Here is a 24,461-nt window from a genome sequence, read left to right as displayed (position 1 = left end):
CCAGGGAAACTGACTATATAGTCACTCTCTCTAAGTAAAAATAATGGAAAATGATCCACATAAATCACTATCTTGTTTTGTCCCTCCCACAGTCCCAGAGGGCGTACTAGGCAGCAAAGACCTTTTTTTTTTTTTTTTTTTGGTTGGTCATGGGGCTTGAACTCTGGGCTTGGGTGCTGTCCCTCAGCTCTTCAGCTCAAGGCAAGCACTCTACTGCTTAAGCCACTTCCGGTTTTCTAGTGGTTTATTGGAGATAAAAGTTTCATGGACTTGGACTGGGAAGGTGGCTCAGTGGTAGAGCGCTCACCTTGCATGCTCAAGGCCCTGGGTTCGCTTCCTCAGCACCACATAAGCAAAAAAGAAAAAAGCTGGAAGTGGTGCTGTGGCTCAAGTGGTAGAGCGCTAGCCTTGAGCTGAAGAGCTGAGCGACAGTACCCAGACCCAGAGTTCAGGCCCCACGACTGGACCCCCCCAAAAAAAAAAGTTTCATGGACTTTTCCTTGCCTGGGCTGGCTTTGAACCGTGATCCTCAGATCTCAGCCTCCTGAATGGCTAGGGTTACAGGCGTGAGCCACCGGCGCCCGGCTGCAAAGACCATTTTTTTCTCTTTGGAGACAAAGTCATACCACTAAGTTGGCCTAGGGTGGGGTATGCAGGAGACAGCTACACTGAGGGTGGTCACAGGAGCCTGCGTGGTTGACATGCAGCTGGAAAGCTGATTCTGGGAAAAGGTCAAGGTTTTGTTTTCCTTCCTTTCCTTTTGATGGATGGGTTGGTATTTGAAAGATGGATCCTCAAGGCTAATGAGACTGGTGCCATTCTAGAAATGTGTCATTATGGGGGTGGGCCAGGGGGAAGGCCCCCAAAGAGCCCAGAGAGCAGAATAGCTGGCCAGGGATCAAGAGCCTATAAGTGGTCGTGCCGGCGCCTCTGCGAGGGCCTCCTGCCATGCTGTTTCTTGGGCTTCTGTTGCTGCTGATACTGCTGGCCGGCACCCGCCTGCTATGGGGCCAGTGGGAGCACAGGAACCTCCACCTCCCGCCCCTCGCCCCAGGCTTCCTGCACATCCTGAAGCCCAACCTCCCCCTCTACCTGCTGGGCCTCACTCGGAAACTTGGGCCCATTTACAGGCTCCGTTTGGGGCTGCAAGGTAAGAGCCGGCTTCCTCTCCCTGGCTCACCACTGGTGGCCAGAGGTGGAGATCCCTCTTTGCTGATGCCTATTTCCCCTCTCCCCCAGATGTGGTGGTGCTGAACTCCAAGAGGGCTATTGAGGAGGCTCTGGTCAGAAAGTGGGTAGACTTTGCCGGCCGACCCCAGACACCATCCTGTAAGGGCCTGTGGCTTCTTATGGGTGGGAAGGGCTGAGGCAGAAGAAATGAAGCCCTTGGGCTTCCTTCCCTTCCCTTCCCTCCCTCCCTCTCTTTCTTCTATTCTTTCTTTCTTTCTTTTCCTTCCTTCCTTTCTTTTGTTCGTTCTTTCTTTTCTTTTTCCTTTCTACCTCCCTTCCTTTCTCTTTCTTTCTTTCTTTTTTTCTTTCTTCTTGTCAGTCATGGGGCTTGAACTCAGGGCCTGGGCACTGTTCTGAGCTCTTTCCCTCAAGGCTAACACTCTATCACTTTGACCCCCAACTCTACTTCCAGTTTTCTGGTGGTTAATTGAAGATAAGAGTCTCACAGACTTTCCTGCCCAGGCTGGCTTTGAACTGTGATCCTCAAATCTCAGCCTCCTGAGTAGCTAGGATTACAGGTGTGAGCCACCAATGCCTGGCTCTCCTTAAGTTACTTTCCATCCTCATCCTCTCCCGCTCAAGTCAAGCTGGTGTCTCAGCAATACCCAGACCTGTCACTAGGGGACTACTCCCTGCTATGGAAGGCCCACAAGAAACTCACCCGTTCTGCCCTGCTGCTGGGGATCCGAGACTCCATGGAGCCGCTGGTGGAGCAGCTGACCCAAGAATTCTGTGAGGTGAGGCTGGGCTCCTATAGCCCGGCTCTCCCCAGGCTCAGCCTCCCCTCTGCTGCACTCCCTCCCTCCCTCCTTCCCAGCCCGCATAGCTCCTGCTCTCCTCCACAGCGAATGAGGGCCCAGGAGGGCCGCCCTGTGGCCATCCAGGAGGAGTTCTCTTTCCTCGCCTGCAGCATCATTTGCGGCCTCACCTTTGGAGACAGGGTCAGAATGGCTCCTTTGACCCTTGAGCCCCTCCTGGCTTTCGTCTGGTCCAGAACTGAACATGGACTGTTTTTATCTGACAGGACAAATCCTTTGTAAATGCTGTTTACAGCTGTGTTCAGGATCTGATGAACGCTTGGGACCACTGGTCCGTCCAAATTTTGAACGTGGTCCCCATTCTCAGGGTGAGGAGGTGGAACGGAGAGACCCTTGGGTCCTGGGGGGAGGGCGGGGGTGGAGGGGTAGGCCTTCATCAGGCAGCTGACTCATGCTCCTGCCTTAGTTCTTCCCCAACCCAGGTCTCCGGAAGCTGAAGCGGATCATATCAAACAGGGATCACATTGTAGAGCAGCAGCTGAGGTGGCACAAGGTTGGGAACTACGTGTGGATCAGGTTCCCCTGAGTCCACCTGTGAGGGCAAAACTCCCCATCACTACGGGGCCAGGTTTCCAGAAGCTTCCAGTTCTAGGCCTGTTGCCCCCACCTCCCTTCCCAAGCTGTCCACTCAGCCTGTTGTCTTTCCCTCTATAGGAGAATCTGGTGGCAGGCCAATGGAAGGACATGACAGGCTACATGCTCCAAAGGATGGGGCAGGTGAAAGGGGATGAGGGCCCTGGAGAGCTCCTGGAAGGGCACGTGCACATGGCCATGGTGGATCTTTTTATCGGTGGCACTGAAACCACAGCAACCACTCTCTCCTGGGCTGTGGCTTTCCTGGTTCATCACCCTGAGGTGGGTCTGGGGGATGGATGGGCAGAAGGGCCTTTCCTGGCAGCCTGGTCAGGGCTGGGTCTCCTGCCGTGCTGTTGGTGCTGCGCCTGGTCTGGGTGGTGGTCACGGAGAGAGGGCGCAAAGGCTCCGCCAGGCTGTGGGAGGGAAGTGGCTGGAGGCTGGGGTGCTGTGAATAGGCCTGGGCAGAGCTTGGTCCCTGGACTCCTGGCTTGCCCCTGTCTCCCAGATTCAGCAGCGACTGCAGAATGAGCTAGACCTTGAACTGGGGTCTGGCCCCTTGGGCTCCCATATCCCACACAAGGTCCGCACGCGGCTGCCCTTGCTCAATGCCACCATTGCCGAGGTGCTCCGGCTACGGCCTGTTGTGCCTTTGGCTTTGCCCCACCGCACCATCCGGCCCAGCAGGTGACTGCCAAGGGTTAGGGATGAGGGTTAGGGTTAGGCCTGAGCAGGGTCCCAACCAGCCTCTAACTCCATCTTTCCCTCAGCATCTTGGGCTATGACATCCCTAAGGACACAATCATTATCCCCAACCTCCAAGGCGCAAATCTTGATGAGACGATCTGGGAACGGCCACAGGAATTCTGGCCTGGTATGCTGGGGAGCTAGGGATGGGGCAGACATGGAGGTGGAGGTCAGTTCTGTGGTGGCTACAAACCTCCCTGCACTACCTGCCCACCCACTCACAGACCGCTTCCTGGAGCCTGGCAAGAGCCCCAGAGTACTGACATTCGGTTGTGGGGCCCGCGTGTGCCTGGGAGAGCCACTGGCCCGCTTAGAGCTCTTCGTGGTACTGGCCCGCCTGCTCCAGACTTTCACACTGCTGCCACTTGAGGGCGCCCCGCCCTCGCTGCAGCCCCAGCCCTTCTACACTGTCAACCTCCAGATGCAGCCCTTCCAAGTGCGCCTGCAGCCTCGGGGCCAGGGCCAGTGACTAGCACATGCCTCAGTTTTTCCTTTATTGCACCCGTACCAACCCTTCCCCTCCCCCCTGTAAACATGGTGCTGTGAGATCATGGGCAGAGAAGGCTGCTTCGGGAGGCTGGGTGGTGAAGGCTCCTGGCTCTTCTCTGCGCACGACCCCTCAGTGCTCGGCAGTCATACTGGGGTGCAAGAGAGGTGGGTAGCAGCTCAGCCTCCTCTGGCAGGGGGCTGGTAGCTTCTTGGTCTTAGCTTCATTTCCGTGAAGGGCACTGAGAAGTCGAAGCCCTTCCAGTGGTACCAGCTCACTCCCTGGGAAAGGGATTGGCAAGGGAGAATCAGCACCAGACATCTGGTCTGTCCCCACCCTGCCCGCTCAAAGTGACCTGCCAAGTCCATCAAGCCAGGTGCTGGTGGCTCACGCCTGTAATCCTAGCTACTCAGGAGGCTGAGATCTGAGGATTGCAGTTCAAAGCCAGCTCGGGCAGGAAAGTCCATGAGACTCTTATCTCCACTTCATCCCCCCAAACCAGAGGTGGAGCTATGGCTCAAAGTCATACAGCGTTAGCCTTTAGCAAAAAGAGCTGAGGGACAGCATTCTAGCCCTGAGTTCAAGCCCCACAGCTGACAAAACAAAAATAAAAAAGAAATCCATCAACCTTCCTGCTTTACTCATTTCAAAACCCTCAGCTGCAAAGGGTGGAGGGCTACTCCTGAGCTGGCCTTTGCCACCCAAAAAATGAAGCCTCTTCTCAAAGTTTACTGGCAAGGGTGGCATTATTGTCCCGTATCACAGATTTGGCTCTGAGCATCTCATGTATCCTGTCACATGACAGAGCTCCCACCCAGACCACAGAGCCCCAACTTCCACAGCTCTGCTGCCTCCCTCTGCCTCTCACCTGGTGGTCCACCACGCTCCCGTACAGCCCGTTGAGGTTGGCATAGTGGCAGTTCCTGTACCACCAGGCTCCACGGTAGGAGACCGCACAGGAGATGAGCAGGTTGTTGGGGTCTCGATCACGGGCCGAAAAGACACTGCCACTGTGGTAGCTCATAGAGTCGCCTGGCAGGATGCAGAAAGGGGTGATGAGCACCCCTGCCCCCCCCCTCCGCCTCCCCCACCCTTTGTGGTCAGGGCCCACTCTCACCTGCAGTGCCATGGTAGCCCTCTAGGTGGAGCCGGTAGTTCTCAGCCGCTGAGTCTACTTGGAAGGAGTCATACTGGGCGAACACGGCCTCCTCCCTAGTGCGGAGGTCCACACGCATGGAGTAGTCACCAGACTGTGTGAGGCTGTGTAGGGCTTCGTTGCCTGGAGGAGGGGGCAGATCTCATCAGGATGCTGGTGTCCACATGGTTTCCCAACCCTGCCTGACTCCCCAATCCCTGTGAGGCACTGACCCAGCCAGAACTCTTCAGAGATGTTCCCAAACCCGTGAGCATACTCTTCCCAGTCCCTCCAGAAGTCTGTCTTTCCATTCATGCGGCGCTGGAACACCTGAGGGAAGATGGGGGGGGAGGAAGTGGGCACGGTCAGCCTTGAGTTCTTGAGGTGGCGGCCTCTCCCTTTGCAGACATCTGGGCTTCTACCCCACCTACCAGCCAGCCGCCCCCATCAGTCTCCATGTCACAGAACACATCCAGGGGCCGCTCGCGGTTGCCGTTGAGGAAGATGGTGGTGGTCCTCGAGGTGCTGGGCCCGTTCTGCATCTCCTCCCCGCAGTCCCGGGGGAAAGGGACCCGCAGCCCACCTGGGGAGAGGAGGGTGAAGGGCTGTTCTCTGTCTAAACCTCAGGCTCCTGCTGCCTACCCAAACTCAGGCCCAGGGCCAGGTACCCGTGGTGAAGGAGGTGGACACGGGTGGCGTGAGGCTCTCGCCCCACACGGCCTGGAGCCGAGCATTGTAGAGGGTGGAGGGGTAGAGGCGGAGAAGCCGGTGTGAGGTAACCCCTGCAGGGAGCAGGATCTCCTGTGAACACACAAGGACAGGTTAGGGGAGGCCCTAGGCATGAAAGGCTTTCTCTAGACTCCATCGAACCTTCCAGCTCATCAGTCCCCACTGGGAGTCCACACAGGGAGAGGGCCTGGGCAGCAGGGCGGGGTGGGGCACCTGGGTCTGTCCGCCAGGTGTGTCAAAGCTCAGCAGGTAGCCTGTGGGTGGGACTTGGGGTTCGGTCCAAGTGAGCAGTGCTGTCCGAGGAGTCACATCCTTGGCCTCCAAGTCCTGGGGGGCCTTTAACCCTTGGAAGTGGGGCGAAAGCAGGAAGAGGTAAGGGGAGGGAGGCTCATCTTCCTCACACCTCCCCTCTTCACTCCCATACCCCTGGCAGTACCAGTGGTGAAGGTGATGCTGGCCGGGGAGGTGAAGTTGGGACCCCGGAGGCCACGCACAGTGGCGGTGTAGTTGATGTGGGTCACCAGGTCACGCAGTGGGTAGTCCACAGCACTGCCAGGCGCTGAGGCCTGGAGTGATGGAGCTGGGAGTGGAGATGAGCGTCAGATCCCGCCCCCTCCGGCCGCCTCTCCCTGTGTCCCCAACCTGAACAAGTTCCCTCTGGAAGGAAGCCTCAGCCCTGCTCACCTCCAGGGGCGGACACCTGAACATTGTATGCATCCACAGGGTTCTGGGGGGCCTTCCAGTGCAGCAGGGCAGACCCCTCGGTCAAGTTCAGCGCACGAAGCTGGGTTGGGCCATCGGGAACTGGGAGAGAGGAGGGGGCTCAGAGGGGTCCCTGCCACTCTCCCTACCATTAACATTTCCAAGGCCAGCCGTGGCGCTTGTTCACAGTCATGCGCCTCCCTTCCATTCAGCACCCATCCAAGCCTTGTGTTGTTTTGTTTTTCTTCCGCTTCTTTCTCTTCTTTCCTCTTTTTTTGTGTGCCACTACTAGGGCTTGAACTCATTGCCTCTCACTTTTGATCAGCTGTTTTGCTTACAGCTGGTGCGCTGCCACTTGAGCCAGACCTCCAATCCAGCTTTTTTTGCTGGTTAATTGGAGATGGAGTCTTGGACTTTTTTGCCCCGGGGTGGCTTTGAGCCTTAATCTTCAGGTCTCAGCTTCCTGAGTTTTATATGCATGAGGCACTGGCGGCTGGCTAAGCCCCAGTTTTCTACGCTCACGCTCCCACCGTCCCGCCCTGCCCCTGGTCCAGTCCTCTCACCTGTGGTGAGGAAGCCTGTGAGCGGCTCACTCTCCTCAAATCCGCGGACAGAGACCACAGTGACCTCATAGCGAGCTCCTGGGATCAGACCCTGGAGCTTCTGGGACTGGGCCCGGCCATCCACCTGCACACTCTGGGGCTCTCCTGAAAGTGCATTGGGGGTTAAGGTTGCCTGGGAAAGTCAAGTGCAGCTAGAGGGATTGGCAGGGAGCAGGGAGCAGGAGAAATGAGGACATGGCAAAAGGGTGTCACCTCCATCTGCCAGCTGGTAGGAAACTTTGAAGCTGTCCACCCTGGATAATGGTGGCACCCAGTTGACCTGGGCTGAGGTCTCTCCGATTTCGGTGAATTGGAGGTCTCGGGGGCTCTCCAAAACTGGGGATAATAGTGAGATAAAAACAAGAGATAATAGTGAGGGAGGGGTAGGGAACTTCCTGCCCTGTCTCTCTGGACCTCCTGGCTCCTGAAGGGTCCGCCCTAGGTCCTAGGAACAGAAGTCATTCTCTAGACCCCCGTCAAAGCCTCTGACTCACCAACCCTCTGTCTGAAGCAGGAGATATTCCACATCACAAGCCCCAAACTCTACCTTTGGTGTCTCGCATGTGCCCATGATGATGTCTTACCTGGGCTGAGGGTCCGGGCAGTGCCCTGGATGCTGTCGGCTTTGTGAGGCCCCCGCAGGCCGTACAGAGTGAGACTGTACAAGGTCCCTGGCCGCAGGTCCCGGAGTATGGCCGTGCGCCGTGTCCCCGGGACCACCAACTCCCGCTGTAGCAGCGGACGTGGATGTGGCTCCAGGGTGCGAGGTGACGGGACCCCAAAGCGGAGCAGGAAGGAATCGAAGGCCCCAAGTGGAGCCTCCCAGTTGAGCCGTAGAGAAATGGTGGTCACATCAGTCACCGACAGCTGGGAGAGACGAGGCCCTGGGTCCCCCGGGGTCTGGCCAGCAGGAGCTGACCCTGCAAGGAATGTGTGGGAGAGAAGGATTGGGAATTATGTGTAACCAGCAATGTGGGCCGGGGTAGGTTCCCTCCACCACCCCACCCTGGCCCTGCTGCTACCAGCAAAGCAGAGTTAGTGAGGGACTTAGCTTGTGTGAGGGCAGAGTCTGGAGCTACACAGAGGCAAATGAGGAGCCTCCTCCTCCCCGGAGCCTCCCATGACCTTTGCCTACGATTGCCACTCCCAGCGACCTCCTTTCACACTTCCTAGCCCAGGTTAGGATGAGACCAGCCTGAGGGTACCTGTGATGCCCTCCGCAGAGATGGGCCCCTGGCGCTTCCCTTCATGCAGACCGTAGAGGAAGAACTTGTAGGAGGTGCTGGGCTCCAGGCCTGAGATGAGGACTTGGTTCTGGTCCCCGTCCACGAGCAAGGCCTGGGTCTGCCTATCTGTGTCCTGATACTGGACCACGAAGGAGTCAAACGGGCCCTGGGTCACACTCCACTGGAGGCCCAGAGAGTCTGGCGTTGTTTTGGTCACAGTCAGGAGCCCTAGGCGGGGTGCTTCACTGGGCTCTGAGCCCTCGGGGGTCGGCATTGCCTCTTCTGGGGCTGTGAAGAAGAAGTCCGGGGAGAATGTCAGTGAGGGGCATCGGAAGGCTATCCTGTCACTATACCTGGTGGGTCCTGGCCTGGCAGCGTAGTGGAGAGAAGAGAGGAACAGGGCTTTTCTAGGACCTTCCAGTTCTAGAACCTGCTACATCACTGTTTTTTTGTTTTTTTTTTAAAGTTGGTCATGGGGCTTGAACTCAGGCCCTGGGCATTGTTCTTAAGCTTTTTCACTCAAGGCTAGTGCTCTACCACTTTGAGCCACAGCTCTCCTTTCAATTTTCTGATGGTTAATTGGAGGTAAGAGTCTCGTGGAGTTTCCTGCCCAGGCTAGTTTTGAACTGTGATCGTCAGATCTCAGCCTTCTGAGTAGCTAGGGTGACAGGCATGTCATTGGTGCCTGTCTACATCAGTGCTTTGACATTGTCTCCTGCAACCCTGGGGCTTCTCTGAGCCCTCACACCGAGGCCTGTCTCCTGTTTGGGACGCTGCTGCGGCCCCATTACGTTCTCCTGGGCTCTCGGCTATAGGAGTCCCTGGGTCAAGTACTCACGTCCCCTTCCCTGGGGACCCACTGAGCCTCATGTCTAGATGTCCTTGCATCCACCCTTGCTCCACCCTGGAATGCCTGTGTGCCTGGCTTGGCACATGCTGGGCCTAGGAGATTCAGCCTTCCCTCTGAGAGCAGCTGAGGGCGGCGCTGGCTGGTCAGTGAGCCTGGCGTGTCACCTCAGCCCTTGTGGGGCCAGTGTGTTCTTGGCCTGGCAGATCTGAGACGGGCATAGGTGGCCCCTGGAAGAGGAGCTGCCACTTCCATTGGCTTCTGTTTCCTCCCGCTGTTTTCCAGTGATTTTCCATTTGAGAAAATGGCCCTGAGTCATTCGTGGTGGGGTTGCCCTATCTGGGCGAGGCCACAGTGCCAGGCAGTGAAAGCGGCTCCGGCGGGACGGTGGGGGGCAGCTACGTGATGGGGTGAGGAGCTCAGGGGGAGCCTCAGCCAGGACCTTCCCTTCCCGCCTTTCCTGCTCCTGTGATTGGGATGGACAGCCTGACTTGGCAGCAAACTCTTCCTTTCCCCAGGCGCTGGGAGGGGCTCCTTCCCTGACCACCCCTGCCAGGAGGCTCTTTGTCTTCAGCCCCAAGGCACAGGGCAGCCCCCTGTGCCCTGCTTGCTAACACCAGGCCAGTCAGCCTCACCTGTTACTCCCAGGGCAGAGACAGGACCCAGGCGCTTCCCTCCGGAGAGCCCATAGAGCAGAAACTTGTATTTCCTGCCAGGCTCCAGGCCTTGGACAGTGACTTCCCGCTGGTCTGCAGTCACAGGCACTGCCTGAGGCTGACCATCCCTGTCCCTGTACTGGATCAGGAAGGAGTCAAAGAGGCCCTGGGCCACCGTCCATGAGAGCCGCAGCGAGTCTGAGGTCTCCTCTGTCACTGCCAGCTCCCCAAGGCGGGGCGGGGCCTGTGGCGTCTTCTCCAGGGGTGCTGTGGAGAGGATTGGGGACATTTAGTTCAAGAACAGCTTTGGCCTATTTTGGGCCACTCTTGGGAGGTGTGAAGCTGTGGGGAAAGAATCCTGAGAGTGATTTAGGGACAGCCACCTGAGGGCATAAACAGGCCTAGTCTTATCCCTCTCTGGAAGCCACTGTCCTGCCCCGTGCCCTCCCTGCCATGGTCAAGGGCACAATAAATACACAAAAGATCTCCTGGGAGAGAGCGGGAGCTGGGGCACACAGAGGGTCTTCATTTCCCCAGGGCAGGATTGTGGCTAGGACCGAAAGAATCTCAGAGGATATTTGAGTTGAGAGAGGGACACCCCCCCAAACAGGAGAGTGTGGATGACCAGCTGGTCAGCTCTACAGGACCTCCCCCATTTGCCATCAGCCTAAACTGTCCCCTCATCTATTTCCCTAACCCGTAGCGGACATCACTGGACCAGGGCAGCAAGAGTTGGGTAGCAAAGAGGCAGAGTTGGGAATACAAAAGGTAATGCAGAGGCCACTAGCCTGTATGGGGGTAACTTTTGATAGATGGCACTCAGAAAAGCCTAGATGCTTTCCCCAAGTGAGGGTTGAGGAAACAATTATGGAATCTGAGAGCCCCAGGCTCTCAGGTGACTCATGGTCCTGGGGGGGTGGGGAAGGGTCAGTGACCCACTCCACCCATTCCGGGGGGCGGGGGCTGAGTCATGAGCACCAGAATATGAGATATTTCCATAGTCTTTCTGCAGCCAAGCCCTCCCTTACTTTCCACCTCTTGCCTCAGAGTTGAGGTGGCAGGAGGAGGATGGGCGAACTGAGTTAGAGAAGGAGTTGTTCATCACCATCAAGCAGGTGAGGAAGCTGAGGTTTGTCTGTAACCCGTGAGGATTAGGACTGGGGATTTCCACACAGATTACTTTAGTTCAAAGCCTGGACTCTGCATACAAAATGTTCGGGATTATGGCTGGGTGCTGGGTATTGGTGAATCCTACCCATAATCCTAGCTACTCAGGAGGCTGAGATCTGAAGATCGAGGTTCAAAGCCAGCCCAGGCAGGAAAAGTCTGTAGACTCTTATCTCCAATAAACCACTCAGAAAACCGGAAGTGGCACTGTGGCTCAAGTGGTAGAGTGCTAGCCTTGAGCTGAAGAGCTGAGGGACAGCGCCCAGGCTCAGTGTTCAAGCCCCACGACTGACCAAAAAAAAAAAAAGAAGAAGAAGAAGAACCCAGGCGATGAGTTCAAGCCCCAGCACAGGCAATCAGTCAAAAAAAAATAAAAAGAACCCTGGAAAGGTGGGAGCAGGGAGGGCTGGGGCTCACCTGTAGTGCCTTCTGCAGAGATGGGGCCCAGCCGCTTCCTGCCTGCCAGGCCATAGAGCAGGAACTTGTATTTCCTATGTGGCTCCAGACTCGGGACAGTGACCTCTCGCTGGTCTGCTGCCACGGGCACCACCTGGGGCTGCCCATCCCTGTCCTTGTACTGGACCAGGAAGGAGTCAAATTCCCCCTCAGGGACTGTCCAGGACAGGCCCACGGAGTCCGTGGTCACATCTGTCACGGTCAGCTCCCCCAGGCGGGGAGAGGGCTTTGTGTCTGGCACTGGAAAGCAGAGAGAGATGCATGAAGAATGTCAGCAATGATGGCAGCAGAGACCCCTGCTCTGGGGGTGTGGAGATTCTGGGCTCCCCTGGGCGGGGGAGAGGTGACTGGGCCAGGAGTAGGGATAGAAGATCCAGCAAGGAAAGCAAGTGTCCCCTGGACACTTCTCTAGGGAGGAAAGGGAGTGGGGGGAGGGTAGGGGAAGAGGAATTTAGGTTTTAAACTTCAAGGGATCTGGTAAATAAAGGGTCACAATGTCCTTAGGTCTGGAGTGTGGGGCACAGAAATGTCAAATTCCAACGGTTGCCACAAGGGGCAAAGGCAGGCCAGGAGCTCCAGGGCCCAGGGGGTGGGGGTGGGGATGGGGGGGGCCTAGATCTCCACTCACTGGTCTTTGCTTCCACAGAAATGGGGCCACGGCGCTTCCCATCCTGGAGTCCAAAGAGCAGGAACTTGTACTTGCGGGCCGGGTCCAGACCAGAGATGGTGGCCTCACGCAGGTCTCTGCTCACGGGCATTGTCTGGGGCTGCCCATGTGCATCCTTGTACTGAACCAGGAAGGAATCGAAGAGGCCCTGGGCCACAGTCCAAGACAGGCGCACGGTGTCAGAAGTCACCTCTGCCACAGCCAGTTCCCCAAGGTGGGGCTCCACTGGGGGCTGTGTGGGCAAGGAGGCTGAAACAGAGCAGGGGAAGCTGCAGTGCAGCCCAGGTCCTGCCGAGGAAAGGCTGGCTCCCACCCTGCCCCTTCCCCATGCAACCACTTTTTTGGTAAAGCTTTCTGAGCTCTAGGAATTTCTGTAGGCAACTCACACCCAGGAGCCAAACTTCACCAGTGTGGGAAATAGGTGCAGTAAGACTGGCTCCCTAAGTGCTCTTAAAAGCACATAGCTAGTGTGGAGTTATTTGGAGGCAGATAAGATCCAGGCAGCTTGAAGCTGAGCAAATTCTAGTGACTAAAACACAAATAAGGGAGCTGAGGTCTGTCTGTTCTATCAGGAACTGAATTTACAGCAATGGAAGGAAAAAAGTCAGTGTAAATAGGGTAGAGAGAATCTTCCTTCCCTTCTAACTTCATGAATCCTCCTTCCATTGAAAGATGTGCTAGATTATTAGCAAAATCCAGAAAAACAGAAGCCCAGTGCAAGAAGCATAGGGCAAACACTGGGTAAGAGGTGCTGACACCTGGACAAGGACAAGGTTCACCAGAGGGAAGCAAGGAGGAAGGAGCCTTCCTTCACTCACCAGTCACTCCCACGGTGGACACGGGGCCCACGCGCTGCCCTTGGTGGACCCCATACAGGTGCATCTTGTACTTGCGCCCAGGCTCCAGGTCTCCAATGGTGGCCTCCCTCTCCTCAGCCTCCACACGCACCACCTGGGGCCGCCCATCACTGTCCTTGTACTGGACAGTGAAGGAGTCAAAGTGGCCCTGGGGGACGGTCCAGGAGAGGCTCAGGGAGTCTGGAGAGGATCCTGTCACGGTCAGCTCCCCCAGGAGCGGCTCCTCGGGGGGCTCTGGTGCCTCTGTGCTGGGCTCTGTGGGGCTGGGCATCTCTTCCTCTGTAGCTGAGAGAGGGAGACGGAGAGGGTGAGGCAGGAGCCCCAGGGATGTTCTTGCTCTTGGGAAAAGGACATAGAAGCCATGACCACAGAGGTCCTAAGGTGCACTCAGAGAAGGGGTGGTCCTTTTCCATGGACATCTGACAGACACATGCAAGCTTCCAGGTCAGCTCTGAGGAACCCAGACAAGCACCAGATAGGCAAGTCCCCCATAGACCCTCCTTGTCCAGGAGGTGAAGCCTAAGAGAAGGCATCAGAAGGCATACAGAGGTCACAGCCCTACCAACAAGCAGGCTGTGGGGGTGATCGGTTCCCAGTCACCATCGTCTGCTCAGCTTTTGTCATCAAGGAAGGTTTCCCTTTTACTTGTCACATCCTGGCACTCACCCATCCACTCACCCGTCACCCCAATGGCAGACACGGGGCCCACGCGCTGGCCGCTGTGGAAGCCATATAGGTTCATCTTGTACTTGTGGTCTGGCTCCAGGCCTGAGATGGTGACCTGGTCCTCATGCCCTGGCACCCTCACCACCTTGGGCTGCCCGTCCCCGTTCCTGTACTGCACCAGGAAGTGGTCAAACTGTCCCTCGGGGACCGTCCAGGAGAGGCCCAGGGAGTCGGGGGTGGCATCTGTCACGGTCAGCTCCCCCAGGCGAGGCTTGGGGGGAGGCTCGGGCGTTGTGGTGGGCACTGCTTGGGTGCTCACAGCTTGGTCCTCTGGAGATGGACAGACACACAGAGACACACACACAGGGACACGTGAGGTCTCCTCCATTTTCAGTGCAGCACATAGAGGAGCATTTGCAAAAAGCAATCCCTGAAGACCAGGACGAGGCTGGCCACTGGACTGTCACACTGCCCTTCAGCTCCTTCCTGTCACCTTCCTGACACCCTTTTGGGCCTCTATGCCCCTTCCCTATGCGAAACTAGCTGCTTATGACAGGCTGGGACAATGGTCAATTAACCTCACTGTGTCCACATGTGGACCAGGAACTATTTGTAGAATGAACAAATCAACTGCTAAAATGCTGCTATCCAGCACCTTCCCTCTTCCCTCATGGGCCTAGGTAACTCCACAGACACTGAGCCTCTGGAAGGAGGCAGGGAGGCCAGCAAAACACTGGGCCACAAATTCCAAGAGAGGATCCCATGGCTCTGTGGTGGGAGCTTTGCCACACAGGCTCACCCACACGCCAGCACCACTGGCATCCCAGGGCCTTGTTAGGAATGCAGAGTATCAGGCTCCAGCCAATACTGCTGGGTCTGAACCTGCTTGTCAGCAAGACCCTCAAGCATGGGAAAGTGCACAGGCGGCATGGTGACGCCACCATCGTTTCCCTGAAGCTGGCAGGAAGGGAACAACTTCCTCCTGCCTGACCACAGCTGACATTCACTCACCGGTCTTGCCTATGGTGGACACGGGGCCCACGCGCCGCCCCTGGTAGATTCCGTACAGGTGCATCTTGTACTTGCGCCCAGGCTCCAGGTCTCCAATGGTGGCCTCCCTGTCCTGGCCTCCAACACGCACCACCTGGGGCCGCCCATCACTGTCCTTGTACTGGACAGTGAAGGAGTCAAAGTGGCCCTGGGGGACGGTCCAGGAGAGGCTCAGGGAGTCTGGAGAGGATCCTGTCACGGTCAGCTCCCCCAGGAGTGGCTCCTCAGGGGGCTCTGGTGCCTCTGTGCTGGGCTCTGTGGGGCTGGGCGTCTCTTCCTCTGCATCTTAGAAGGAGAGACAGAGGATGAGCCAGGGACCTCAGGAGATGTACCCAGATTTGGGGAGGCCAGAGAAGCTGTGGCTGAGGGTTCCTTGATGAACTCAGAGAATCCCACCCTGGGACCTGGAAGTCTGTTCAACTGACATCTGACCAGCAGGTCTAGGCTCCTAGGTTTCCAGAGGAAATCACACAGCCACCAGCACAGCAACGGGCCTAATGGGCCCTCTCTGCACAGAGGAGCGTGGAGGTCAACCCAAGGGGAAGGCATGCAGGGTCACAGCCCCAAGCAGGCCTAGGGGTGCCGACCAATGCCTGGGTACCACTGCTGGCTCACTTATCACCAAACAGCAAGAGGATATTTCCAGAAAGTTCCAGCTTAGTAACCCACCATCTACTCACCTGTCACCCCAATGGCAGACACGGGGCCCACGCGCTGGCCGCTGTGGAAGCCATACAGGTTCATCTTGTACTTGTGGTCTGGCTCCAGGCCTGAGATGGTGACCTGGTCCTCATGCCCTGGCACCCTCACCACCTTGGGCTGCCCGTCCCCGTTCCTGTACTGCACCAGGAAGTGGTCAAACTGTCCCTCGGGGACCGTCCAGGAGAGGCCCAGGGAGTCGGGGGTGGCATCTGTCACAGTCAGCTCCCCCAGGCGTGGCTTGGGGGAAGGCTCGGGCGTTGTGGTGGGCACTGCTTGGGTGCTCACAGCTTGGTCCTCTGGAGATGGACAGACACACAGAGACACACACACAGGGACACGTGAGGTCTCCTCCATTTTCAGTGCAGCACATAGAGGAGCATTTGCAAAAAGCAATCCCTGAAGACCAGGACGAGGCTGGCCACTGGACTGTCACACTGCCCTTCAGCTCCTTCCTGTCACCTTCCTGACACCCTTTTGGGCCTCTATGCCCCTTCCCTATGCGAAACTAGCTGCTTATGACAGGCTGGGACAATGGTCAATTAACCTCACTGTGTCCACATGTGGACCAGGAACTATTTGTAGAATGAACAAATCAACTGCTAAAATGCTGCCATCTAGCACCTTCCCTCTTCCCTCATGGGCCTAAGTAACTCCACAGACACTGAGCCTCTGGAAGGAGGCAGGGAGGCCAGCAAAACACTGGGCCACAAATTCCAAGAGAGGATCCCATGGCTCTGTGGTGGGAGCTTTGCCACACAGGCTCACCCACACGCCAGCACCACTGGCCTTGTTAGGAATGCAGAGTATCAGGCTCCAGCCAATACTGCTGGGTCTGAACCTGCTTGTCAGCAAGACCCTCAAGCATGGGAAAGTGCACAGGCGGCATGGTGACGCCACCATTGTTTCCCTGAAGCTGGCAGGAAGGGAACAACTTCCTCCTGCCTGACCACAGCTGACATTCACTCACTGGTGTTGCCTATGGCGGACACGGGGCCCACGCGCCGCCCCTGGTAGATTCCGTACAGGTGCATCTTGTACTTGCGCCCAGGCTCCAGGTTCTCCACAGTGGCCTCCCTCTCCTGGCCTCCCACACGCACCACCTGGGGCCGCCCATCACTGTCCTTGTACTGGACAGCGAAGGAGTCAAAGTGGCCCTGGGGGACGGTCCAGGAGAGGCTCAGGGAGTCTGGAGAGGATCCTGTCACGGTCAGCTCCCCCAGGCGCGGCTCCTCGGGGGGCTCTGGTGCCTCTGTGCTGGGCTCTGTGGGGCTGGGCGTCTCTTCCTCTGTAGCTGAGAGAGGGAGACGGAGAGGGTGAGGCAGGAGCCCCAGGGATTGTCTTGTTTCTTAGAGGAGAAGGATGTCGAAGCCATGACCAAGGCAGTCCTTAGCTTGGTTCGGGAAGCCCATAGTTATTGTTAGGTCTGCCAGCGAGATCAAGTGATTACTGGTTTCAGGCAGGTGAAGAGGAACGGGGTGGGTCTGTTCCTCCTGGCAGACCCAACAGTACCTAGGTGGCACAGTTCAGCTGACATCTACCCAACATGCTCAAGCATTCCGGTCAACTAGGAATAATCTGGACAGACACCAGCACAGTCCCCCTTGTTTGGGGTATACAGAGGCAAACCCAAGGGAATCTTTGACCATAGAAGTTATAGCCTCCTCACTCTAGCAGGCCTGTGGATGTAGCCCAATCCCCATCCACTATTTCCTATTCACCTGTGACCAGAGAGCTTAAAAGTCTACCTCCCGTTCCCAGCAGGTCTCATTCTGGGGTTCCTACTACATACTCACCCGTTACCCCAATGGCAGACACGGGGCCCATGCGCTGGCCGCTGTGGAAGCCGTACAGGTTCATCTTGTACTTGTGGTCTGGCTCCAGGCCTGAGATGGTGACCTGGTCCTCATGCCCTGGCACCCTCACCACCTTGGGCTGCCCGTCCCCGTTCCTGTACTGCACCAGGAAGTGGTCAAACTGTCCCTCGGGGACCGTCCAGGAGAGGCCCAGGGAGTCGGGGGTGGCATCTGTCACGGTCAGCTCCCCCAGGCGAGGCTTGGGGGGAGGCTCGGGGGTTGTGATGGGCACTGCTTGGGTGCTCACAGCTTGGTGTTCTGGAGATGGACAAACAGACAGATGATGGGTGAAGTCTCCATTCTCAGATTCATACATAAAGGAACATTCATAACACTGAACCACATAAGCGCAGGCTGGTGCTGGCCACAGTGGCCTTCAAACATCCTTTTGACTACTTACCATCTCCTTTCACCTACCCAAACCAGGTCAGCTGTCTTTCTCTCACTTGCATACTCCTCTTCGGAGCACCCTCACTTGGCTACTGCCCCAGGCTCTCCTGCACTGGGTCTCCTTGTCATCTTCTTGCTCACTTGGCTCAGTCTTTGCTCCCAAACAGGCACAGAACCCCTGTCCCATGCCCAAAACTAGCCTCTCCATCCTCCCAGTGTGCCCCAGCCTGTTCCCAAATTCCTCCTTTCCGCCCCACTCCCATTCTCTCCACTTTCAGGACTCTGAGTAGGCCTTCAAATTCTCCCAACAGCCACACACTGGCCTCCCTGCCTGCAGGCTTACCCCGCCTTCCCTCCCAGCCTGACTTCTGCACACACATTCTCTGCCTGCATTCAGCTCATTCCTGAGCTTCCTGAACTGCCCCCACCTCTCCACTGACCTCTCCAGAGCTCTGGTGCCTCAGAGGTTGTACGTCTAGCTCTTGTGCTTTTATAGCCTCAGGGATACTGACCTGACATGCTATCTCTAAAACTTCCACCATTATTGCTTGTAGGACCTCAGGCCCCAGGTGCTCGTGATATACTTGAGCATCTTGCTTTGGGCATCCAGGCTTCCTAAGCTCTGACACCTATGGCTTGTCTGGTCCTCTTGGCTGGGCCTTCATTGCTCAGGTTGGCTTGGCACAAGCACAGTTTCTTTGGGTCTAGTTGAGCATAGACTATTTCATAGAAAAGTTGCTACTAGACAAGGCCATCTCTGTCACCATGATGGATCAAGATAAAAACAAAGCTACCTTGGAATCTTGTCTTTACACAGACACATGAGCATTTCACAAAAATGACTCAGCGAATGTGAATAGTGAATGCTTCATCACAAACAGTGGCTTTGACCTCAGTTAACATGTCTTACAGATAAGCCATAATAGACTCCCCAGTGACAGAGTTGAGAGAGTTGAGTACTCTTGCTCACTCTTTCTTTCTTTCTTTCTTTCTTTCTTTCTTTCTTTCTTTCTTTTTCTTTCCCTCTCTCTCTCTCTTTCTTTCATTCTTTCTTTCTTTCTTTCCCAGTCCTGGGGCTTGAACTCAGGGCCTGGGCACTGTCCCTGAGCTTCTTTTGCTTAAGGCTAGCACCCTACCACTTGAGCCATAGAGCCACTTCTGGCTTTTTCTGTGCATGTGGTACTGAGGAATCAAACCCAGGGTTTCATGCATGCTAGCTACCACTAAGCCACATTCCCAGCCCCTGAGTCTTCTTTCTGAGAATACCTATTTAGACAGAGCCCAATTCCACCTTCTGACTTCTCCCTCAAATCACCTAACACAAGCCCAGATTTTAAACAATTTCTCTACAGTCCTATAATCACTCCACACATAGTCCTGTACTGCAGAACGCATAAAATCTGCTTATTATAGGTGAGGACACCAAAGGCTTTGCTGGAACAATTGACACTCAGCTCCATAGTGCCCACGTGAAGACATGGATCTCTTTTGGAATGAACAAATCAACCCCTAAAATGCTGCCATCCAGCACCTTCCCTCTTCCCTCATGGGCCTAGGTAACTCCACAGACACTGAGCCTCTGGAAGGAGGCAGGGAGGCCAGCAAAACACTGGGCCACTAATTCCAAGAGAGGATCCCATGGCTCTGTGGTGGGAGCTTTGCTACACAGGCTCACCCACACGCCAGCACCACTGGCCTTGTTAGGAATGCAGAGTATCAGGCTCCAGCCAATACTGCTGGGTCTGAACCTGCTTGTCAGCAAGACCCTCAAGCATGGGGAAGTGCACAAGCGGCACTGTGACGCCACCATTGTTTCCCTGAAGCTGGCAGGAAGGGAACAACTTCCTCCTGCCTGACCACAGCTGACATTCACTCACCGGTGTTGCCTATGGCGGACACGGGGCCCACACGCCGCCCCTGGTAGATTCCGTACAGGTGCATCTTGTACTTGCGCCCAGGCTCCAGGTTCTCCACAGTGGCCTCCCTCTCCTGGCTTCCAACACGCACCACCTGGGGCCGCCCATCACTGTCCTTGTACTGGACAGTGAAGGAGTCAAAGTGGCCCTGGGGGACGGTCCAGGAGAGGCTCAGGGAGTCTGGAGAGGATCCTGTCACGGTCAGCTCTCCCAGGAGCGGCTCCTCGGGGGGCTCTGGTGCCTCTGTGCTGGGCTCTGTGGGGCTGGGCGTCTCTTCCTCTGTAGCTGAGAGAGGGAGACGGAGAGGGTGAGGCAGGAGCCCCAGGGATGTTCTTGCTCTTGGGAGAAGGACATAGAAGCCATGACCACAGAGGTCCTAAGGTCCACTCGGAGAAGGGGTGGTCCTTTTCCGTGGACATCTGACAGACACATGCAAGCTTCCAGGTCAGCTCTGAGGAACCCAGACAAGCACCAGATAGGCAAGTCCCCCATAGACCCTCCTTGTCCAGGAGGTGAAGCCTAAGAGAAGGCATCAGAAGGCATACAGAGGTCACAGCCCTACCAACAAGCAGGCTGTGGGGGTGATCGGTTCCCAGTCACCATCGTCTGCTCAGCTTTTGTCATCAAGGAAGGTTTCCCTTTTACTTGTCACATCCTGGCACTCACCCATCCACTCACCCGTCACCCCAATGGCAGACACGGGGCCCATGCGCTGGCCGCTGTGGAAGCCATACAGGTTCATCTTGTACTTGTGGTCTGGCTCCAGGCCTGAGATGGTGACCTGGTCCTCATGCCCTGGCACCCTCACCACCTTGGGCTGCCCGTCCCCGTTCCTGTACTGCACCAGGAAGTGGTCAAACTGTCCCTCGGGGACCGTCCAGGAGAGGCCCAGGGAGTCGGGGGTGGCATCTGTCACGGTCAGCTCCCCCAGGCGAGGCTTGGGGGGAGGCTCGGGGGTTGTGATGGGCACTGCTTGGGTGCTCACAGCTTGGTCCTCTGGAGATGGACAAACACACAGAGACACACACACAGGGACACGTGAGGTCTCCTCCATTCTCAGTGCAGCACATAAAGGGGTATTTGCAAAAACCAATCCCTGAAGAGCCGGATGAGGCTGGCCACTGGACTGTCACACTCTCCTTCAGCTCCTTCCTGTCACCTTCCTGACACTCTTACCTGCCTATCTGCCCTCCATCTCCCAACCCAGGTCACTTCTCCCCCTCCTTCCATCACCCTGATTTTTGAGACGTCCCACCTTGCTCCTGCCTCTGCATGTACTTGCCCTGGGTCTCCTTGCCACCTCCTGTTCATCTGGCTCAATCCTCTGCTCCCAAGCAGGTTCAGAACACCAGTCACCATGCAAGAAGCTGAACCTTCCCCTTTCCCTGCTGAAACCATATTCACCACATATCCTAGACTTTTGCTAATCTTCTACCACCTCCCCACATCCCATCTCCTCTGCCTTGAGGACCTGGTGTGGGCCACTATCTCTTCCTCAGGCTCACATCCCCTCCCTCCCACCCAGCCTAGGTTCCCATGGCAGCTGAGCTTTGCACATTCAAGCACTTCAGGCATTCATGCAAGCAATCACTGTGGACCAGACCTGGTTCTCAGGTGCACCCACTCTCGACCTACATTTCAAGAACTTTCTGTGGCTCAGAGGACATCATGCTAACTTCTCTGTTCTTTTGTGTGTTGTGTCGTTGCTGTCCTCCTGTGCCTTGCACCAGCTGAGATGCTGACCGGACACACACTTTCTTTAGCTGTCACCAAGCTAATGCATGCCAGACCTGAGATTCAACTGTCCCCTGGGTTAGTGCGTACAGGATGACTTAGGCCTCCCTGTTCTCCTGTCTGTGCTATCATCAATTCATTCTGGGTGCTATGAGTGCTGGTTGATGGTCTGTTTTCCTGTGACTATGGGCTCCATTGCTCAGGAATATGGCAGTCTGCCATAGTCAAGTTCTCCTCATTAGACAGTGATAATATCCTGACACCAATATCATTGTTCATATGTTTTGATATAGTTGAGTCATAATTTTGAAAAGATCCTAACTATGAGGTTTCTGAGTATGCAGTCAATAGCTGAATGTCTTCCCTCTTCTCTCCTGGACCCTAGTTGACAACATGGAGTCAGAGACTCTTGTGAGGAATCAGGGAGCAACATGTTGCCTCCAAGGTAGGATCTTATTCCTTTGTTATAAGGAGCTTTCTACCCAAAGGCTGACCCATACACCAGCATTGTCAGCATTACAATTGCTACTTTGGATCTTGAGTGTCCTCCAAAGATCCCTGGTAGCAATATTAGGAGGTGGGTGAATCTTTAAGAGGTGGAGCCTGGTGAGAGATCCTTAGGTCATTGGGGGGGGTGCCCTTGAAGGGAACAGTGGGAGGGAACAGCTTCCTATTTCCTTATCTTTTTCCTTTCTTTGCTTCCTGGCAATGAGGTAGGTAGTTTTTTGTTCCACTATGATTCCCTCTCATGATCTTCTACCTCCCAACAGCAAGCCTAAGAGCAGTAGAGCCAACAAAGCATGGCTTAGAACCTCTAAGTTATCTCTAATGTTTCTTTTTGTAGGGGGGGAGGGAAGTAAGCAAACATGAGTCTTGTTAGGAATGCACAATATCAGACTCCAGCCAATATGGATGGATCTGAATCTGCTTTTTAGCAAGACCTACAGGCATGTGGAAGTGCACAGACCACACTGCTGCTGTGAGCATGGTTGTTTCCTTGAAGCTGTAGAAAAGGAACCGGCTTCTATAGCTGTGCTTCCTGCCCAGCCCCATCCAAAGTTTACTGAGCCATCATTCCCAAGGTAGACATGGGGACCACACTGCCCTGGTGGAGCCCATAAAGGTTCATCTTGTACTTGAACCAGGCTCCAGGTTGCTTATGATGGCCTCCCTCTCCTCACTCCTGACATGTACCACTTGGGTTACCCACTGCTGTCCTCATACTAAACAGTGAATGAGTCAAAACAGACTTGAAGCTAGGTGCCGGTGGCTCACTCCTATAATCCTAGCTATTCAGGAGACTGAGATCTGAGGATTGTGGTTCAAAGCCAGCCCCGGGCAGGAAAGACCATTAGAGACTTATCTCTAATTAACCACCAGAAAACTGGAAGTGGCACTGTGGCTCAAAGTGGTAGAATACCAGCTTTCAGTGCAAACGCTCAGGGATAGCACCCAGTCCCTGAGTTCAAGCCCCACAACTGAATAAACAAACAAACAAACAAAAAACAGCCTTGAGAGAAGTTCAGGAGAGGGTCTGGGGAGTCTGCCACTGTTAGGTCCTCAAGGAGTGGTTTCTCAAGGAAATCTGGGACCCCTATAGTGGGTTCTGTGCAAGGACTGAGATTAGAATTCAGGGCATACGGGCATTAAGGGTAACTTGCTTTCCTGGTGTTGTCAATGGCTCGTAAAGCATACTCTGCATATGTACTCCTGAGGCAGAAGACTCGGGGGCCCGCGTGACCTGTGGTGTTGGCCATGCCATCACTTGTGGATCAAGAGGGCTGAGCCTGCCCTCCTCCTTCTGCCAGGAATGCATCATTACACACCTTCAGAAGGCAACTGAGCCATGTGAGACAGAAGCCAAAACGGTGCTCATTTCCTTTGACCCAATAATCCTATTTCTGGGCATCTATCCTAAGAAAATTATTAAAAGCAGGAAAAAGTTATGGCATGGAAGATGTTCATAATAAGCTTATTCATGACAGCAAAATGCGTTAAAAACTCAAATGACCTGTAAAAGATGATGAATGCTCTTCCAATGCTTTCACGAAAATGCATCAAATAACCATTAAAATGATGATTAATGCAGGGTGAATGACTTCCATGTAACTTGCACATGAAAAAATAAGAGCCAAGAGTTACATAAACATTCTAACTATAACTTTAAAATATATTGCAAGATGCAGGAATGGAATATGTTATGCACGTGTGTGTGTGTGTGTGTGTGTGTGTGTGTGTGTGTGTGTGTGTGTGTGTGTGTGTGTGTGTGTGTGTGTGTGTGTGTGTGTGTGTGTGTGTGTGTGTGTGTGTGTGTGTGTGTGTGTGTGTGTGTGTGTGTGGTCCTGAAGGTTAAACCCAGGGCCTCCTGCTTGCTATTCAAGTGTTCTACCACGCTGACCTCAGTCCATCCCTCCTCTTTTTGAGACAGAATCTCACCGCCTTTGCCTGGGCTGACCTCAAACTTGAGGCACCCCTGCTTACACCTCCCACATAGTTGAAATTACAGACTTGGTGCTTAGGATTGGACTCAGGGTCTCATACAGGATGAGCAAGAACTCATGCTGTTACAAATGGTGGTTATTGTGTCAAAAGATTGATTACAATATTTTCTTCCTACTTTTTAAATTTTATCTAATGGTGCTATGATTCTTTTTTTTGGGGGGGGGGATGGAGGGGAGGTCACGGGGCTTGAACTCTGGGCTTGGGCACTGTTCCTCAGCTCTTCAGCTCAAGGTGAGCCCTCTACCACTTGAGCCACAGCACCACTTCTAGTTTTCTGGTGTTTTATTGAAGATAAGAGTCTTATGGACTTTCCCACCCAGGCTGGCTTTCAACGGTGATCTCAAACTCCTGAGTAGCTAGGACTAAAGGCATGAGCCACAAGCGCCCTGTTACTATGATTCTTTTCATTATAAAAGTGTGGGCTTAAAAATAAATTTTGGGGGCTGGGAAGGTAGCTCAGTGGTAGAGCGCTTGCCTTGCATGCATGAGGTCCTGGGTTCAATTCCTCAGGACCACATAAGCAGAAAGAAAAATGCCAGAAGTGGGCGCTGTGGCTCAAGTGGTAGAGCGCTAGCCTTGAGCTGAAGAGCTGAGGGGCAGTGCCCAGGCCCAGAGTTCAGGCCCCACGACTGGACCCAAAAAAATAAAATAAAATAAAATAGATTTTGGACTACCAACATTAATAATGGAATGAAGGGAGGAGAGTAGAAATGTGCAGCTGGAACAGGAAGGCAAAAGCCTTGGGTCCT

At 55.0% G+C, this 24,461-nt stretch overlaps 2 protein-coding genes across 6 annotated transcripts in view; one reads left to right on the top strand and one right to left on the bottom strand.

Moving 5' to 3' along the window:
- The first annotated feature begins 948 nt into the window (after positions 1-948).
- Positions 949-3,837, top strand: Cyp21a2 (cytochrome P450 family 21 subfamily A member 2). Its single transcript, XM_070023507.1, has 10 exons — positions 949-1,150; positions 1,240-1,353; positions 1,840-1,967; positions 2,076-2,171; positions 2,255-2,356; positions 2,455-2,541; positions 2,703-2,903; positions 3,130-3,308; positions 3,392-3,495; positions 3,593-3,837. The coding sequence occupies exons 1-10, from the start codon at positions 949-951 to the stop codon at positions 3,835-3,837; spliced, it is 1,458 nt and encodes a 485-aa protein (XP_069879608.1).
- Positions 3,838-3,845: 8 nt separating this feature from the next.
- Positions 3,846-24,461, bottom strand: part of Tnxb (tenascin XB) — a 67,196-nt gene continuing 46,580 nt past the window's right edge. For 4 of the 5 annotated variants that reach the window (XM_070024071.1, XM_070024072.1, XM_070024074.1 and 1 more), the window contains 24 exons: positions 20,155-20,472; positions 19,438-19,761; positions 17,111-17,428; positions 16,285-16,608; positions 15,296-15,613; positions 14,577-14,900; positions 13,578-13,895; positions 12,861-13,184; positions 12,004-12,291; positions 11,337-11,615; positions 9,732-10,019; positions 8,229-8,537; positions 7,608-7,943; positions 7,237-7,359; positions 6,985-7,128; positions 6,404-6,523; positions 6,156-6,299; positions 5,933-6,063; positions 5,659-5,791; positions 5,422-5,573; positions 5,224-5,320; positions 4,973-5,134; positions 4,724-4,887; positions 3,846-4,136 (listed from right to left, as the gene is read on the bottom strand). In XM_070024071.1, the coding sequence (XP_069880172.1) occupies positions 4,035-4,136; positions 4,724-4,887; positions 4,973-5,134; positions 5,224-5,320; positions 5,422-5,573; positions 5,659-5,791; positions 5,933-6,063; positions 6,156-6,299; positions 6,404-6,523; positions 6,985-7,128; positions 7,237-7,359; positions 7,608-7,943; positions 8,229-8,537; positions 9,732-10,019; positions 11,337-11,615; positions 12,004-12,291; positions 12,861-13,184; positions 13,578-13,895; positions 14,577-14,900; positions 15,296-15,613; positions 16,285-16,608; positions 17,111-17,428; positions 19,438-19,761; positions 20,155-20,472 (5,540 nt within the window). In that variant the 3' untranslated portion in view covers positions 3,846-4,034. The remainder of the gene's footprint in view (positions 4,137-4,723; positions 4,888-4,972; positions 5,135-5,223; positions 5,321-5,421; positions 5,574-5,658; positions 5,792-5,932; positions 6,064-6,155; positions 6,300-6,403; positions 6,524-6,984; positions 7,129-7,236; positions 7,360-7,607; positions 7,944-8,228; positions 8,538-9,731; positions 10,020-11,336; positions 11,616-12,003; positions 12,292-12,860; positions 13,185-13,577; positions 13,896-14,576; positions 14,901-15,295; positions 15,614-16,284; positions 16,609-17,110; positions 17,429-19,437; positions 19,762-20,154; positions 20,473-24,461) is intronic. The other variant, XM_070024073.1, reaches the window with a different exon arrangement.

The sequence above is a fragment of the Dipodomys merriami genome, unplaced genomic scaffold, assembly GCF_024711535.1.
Source record: "Dipodomys merriami isolate MVZ:Mamm:240054 unplaced genomic scaffold, mDipMer1.0.p SCAF_16, whole genome shotgun sequence".
In the NCBI taxonomy this organism is placed as follows: Eukaryota; Metazoa; Chordata; class Mammalia; order Rodentia; family Heteromyidae; genus Dipodomys; species Dipodomys merriami.
The sequence above is the reverse complement of the archived record's forward strand: the minus strand, read 5'-3'. Positions and strand labels throughout refer to the sequence as shown.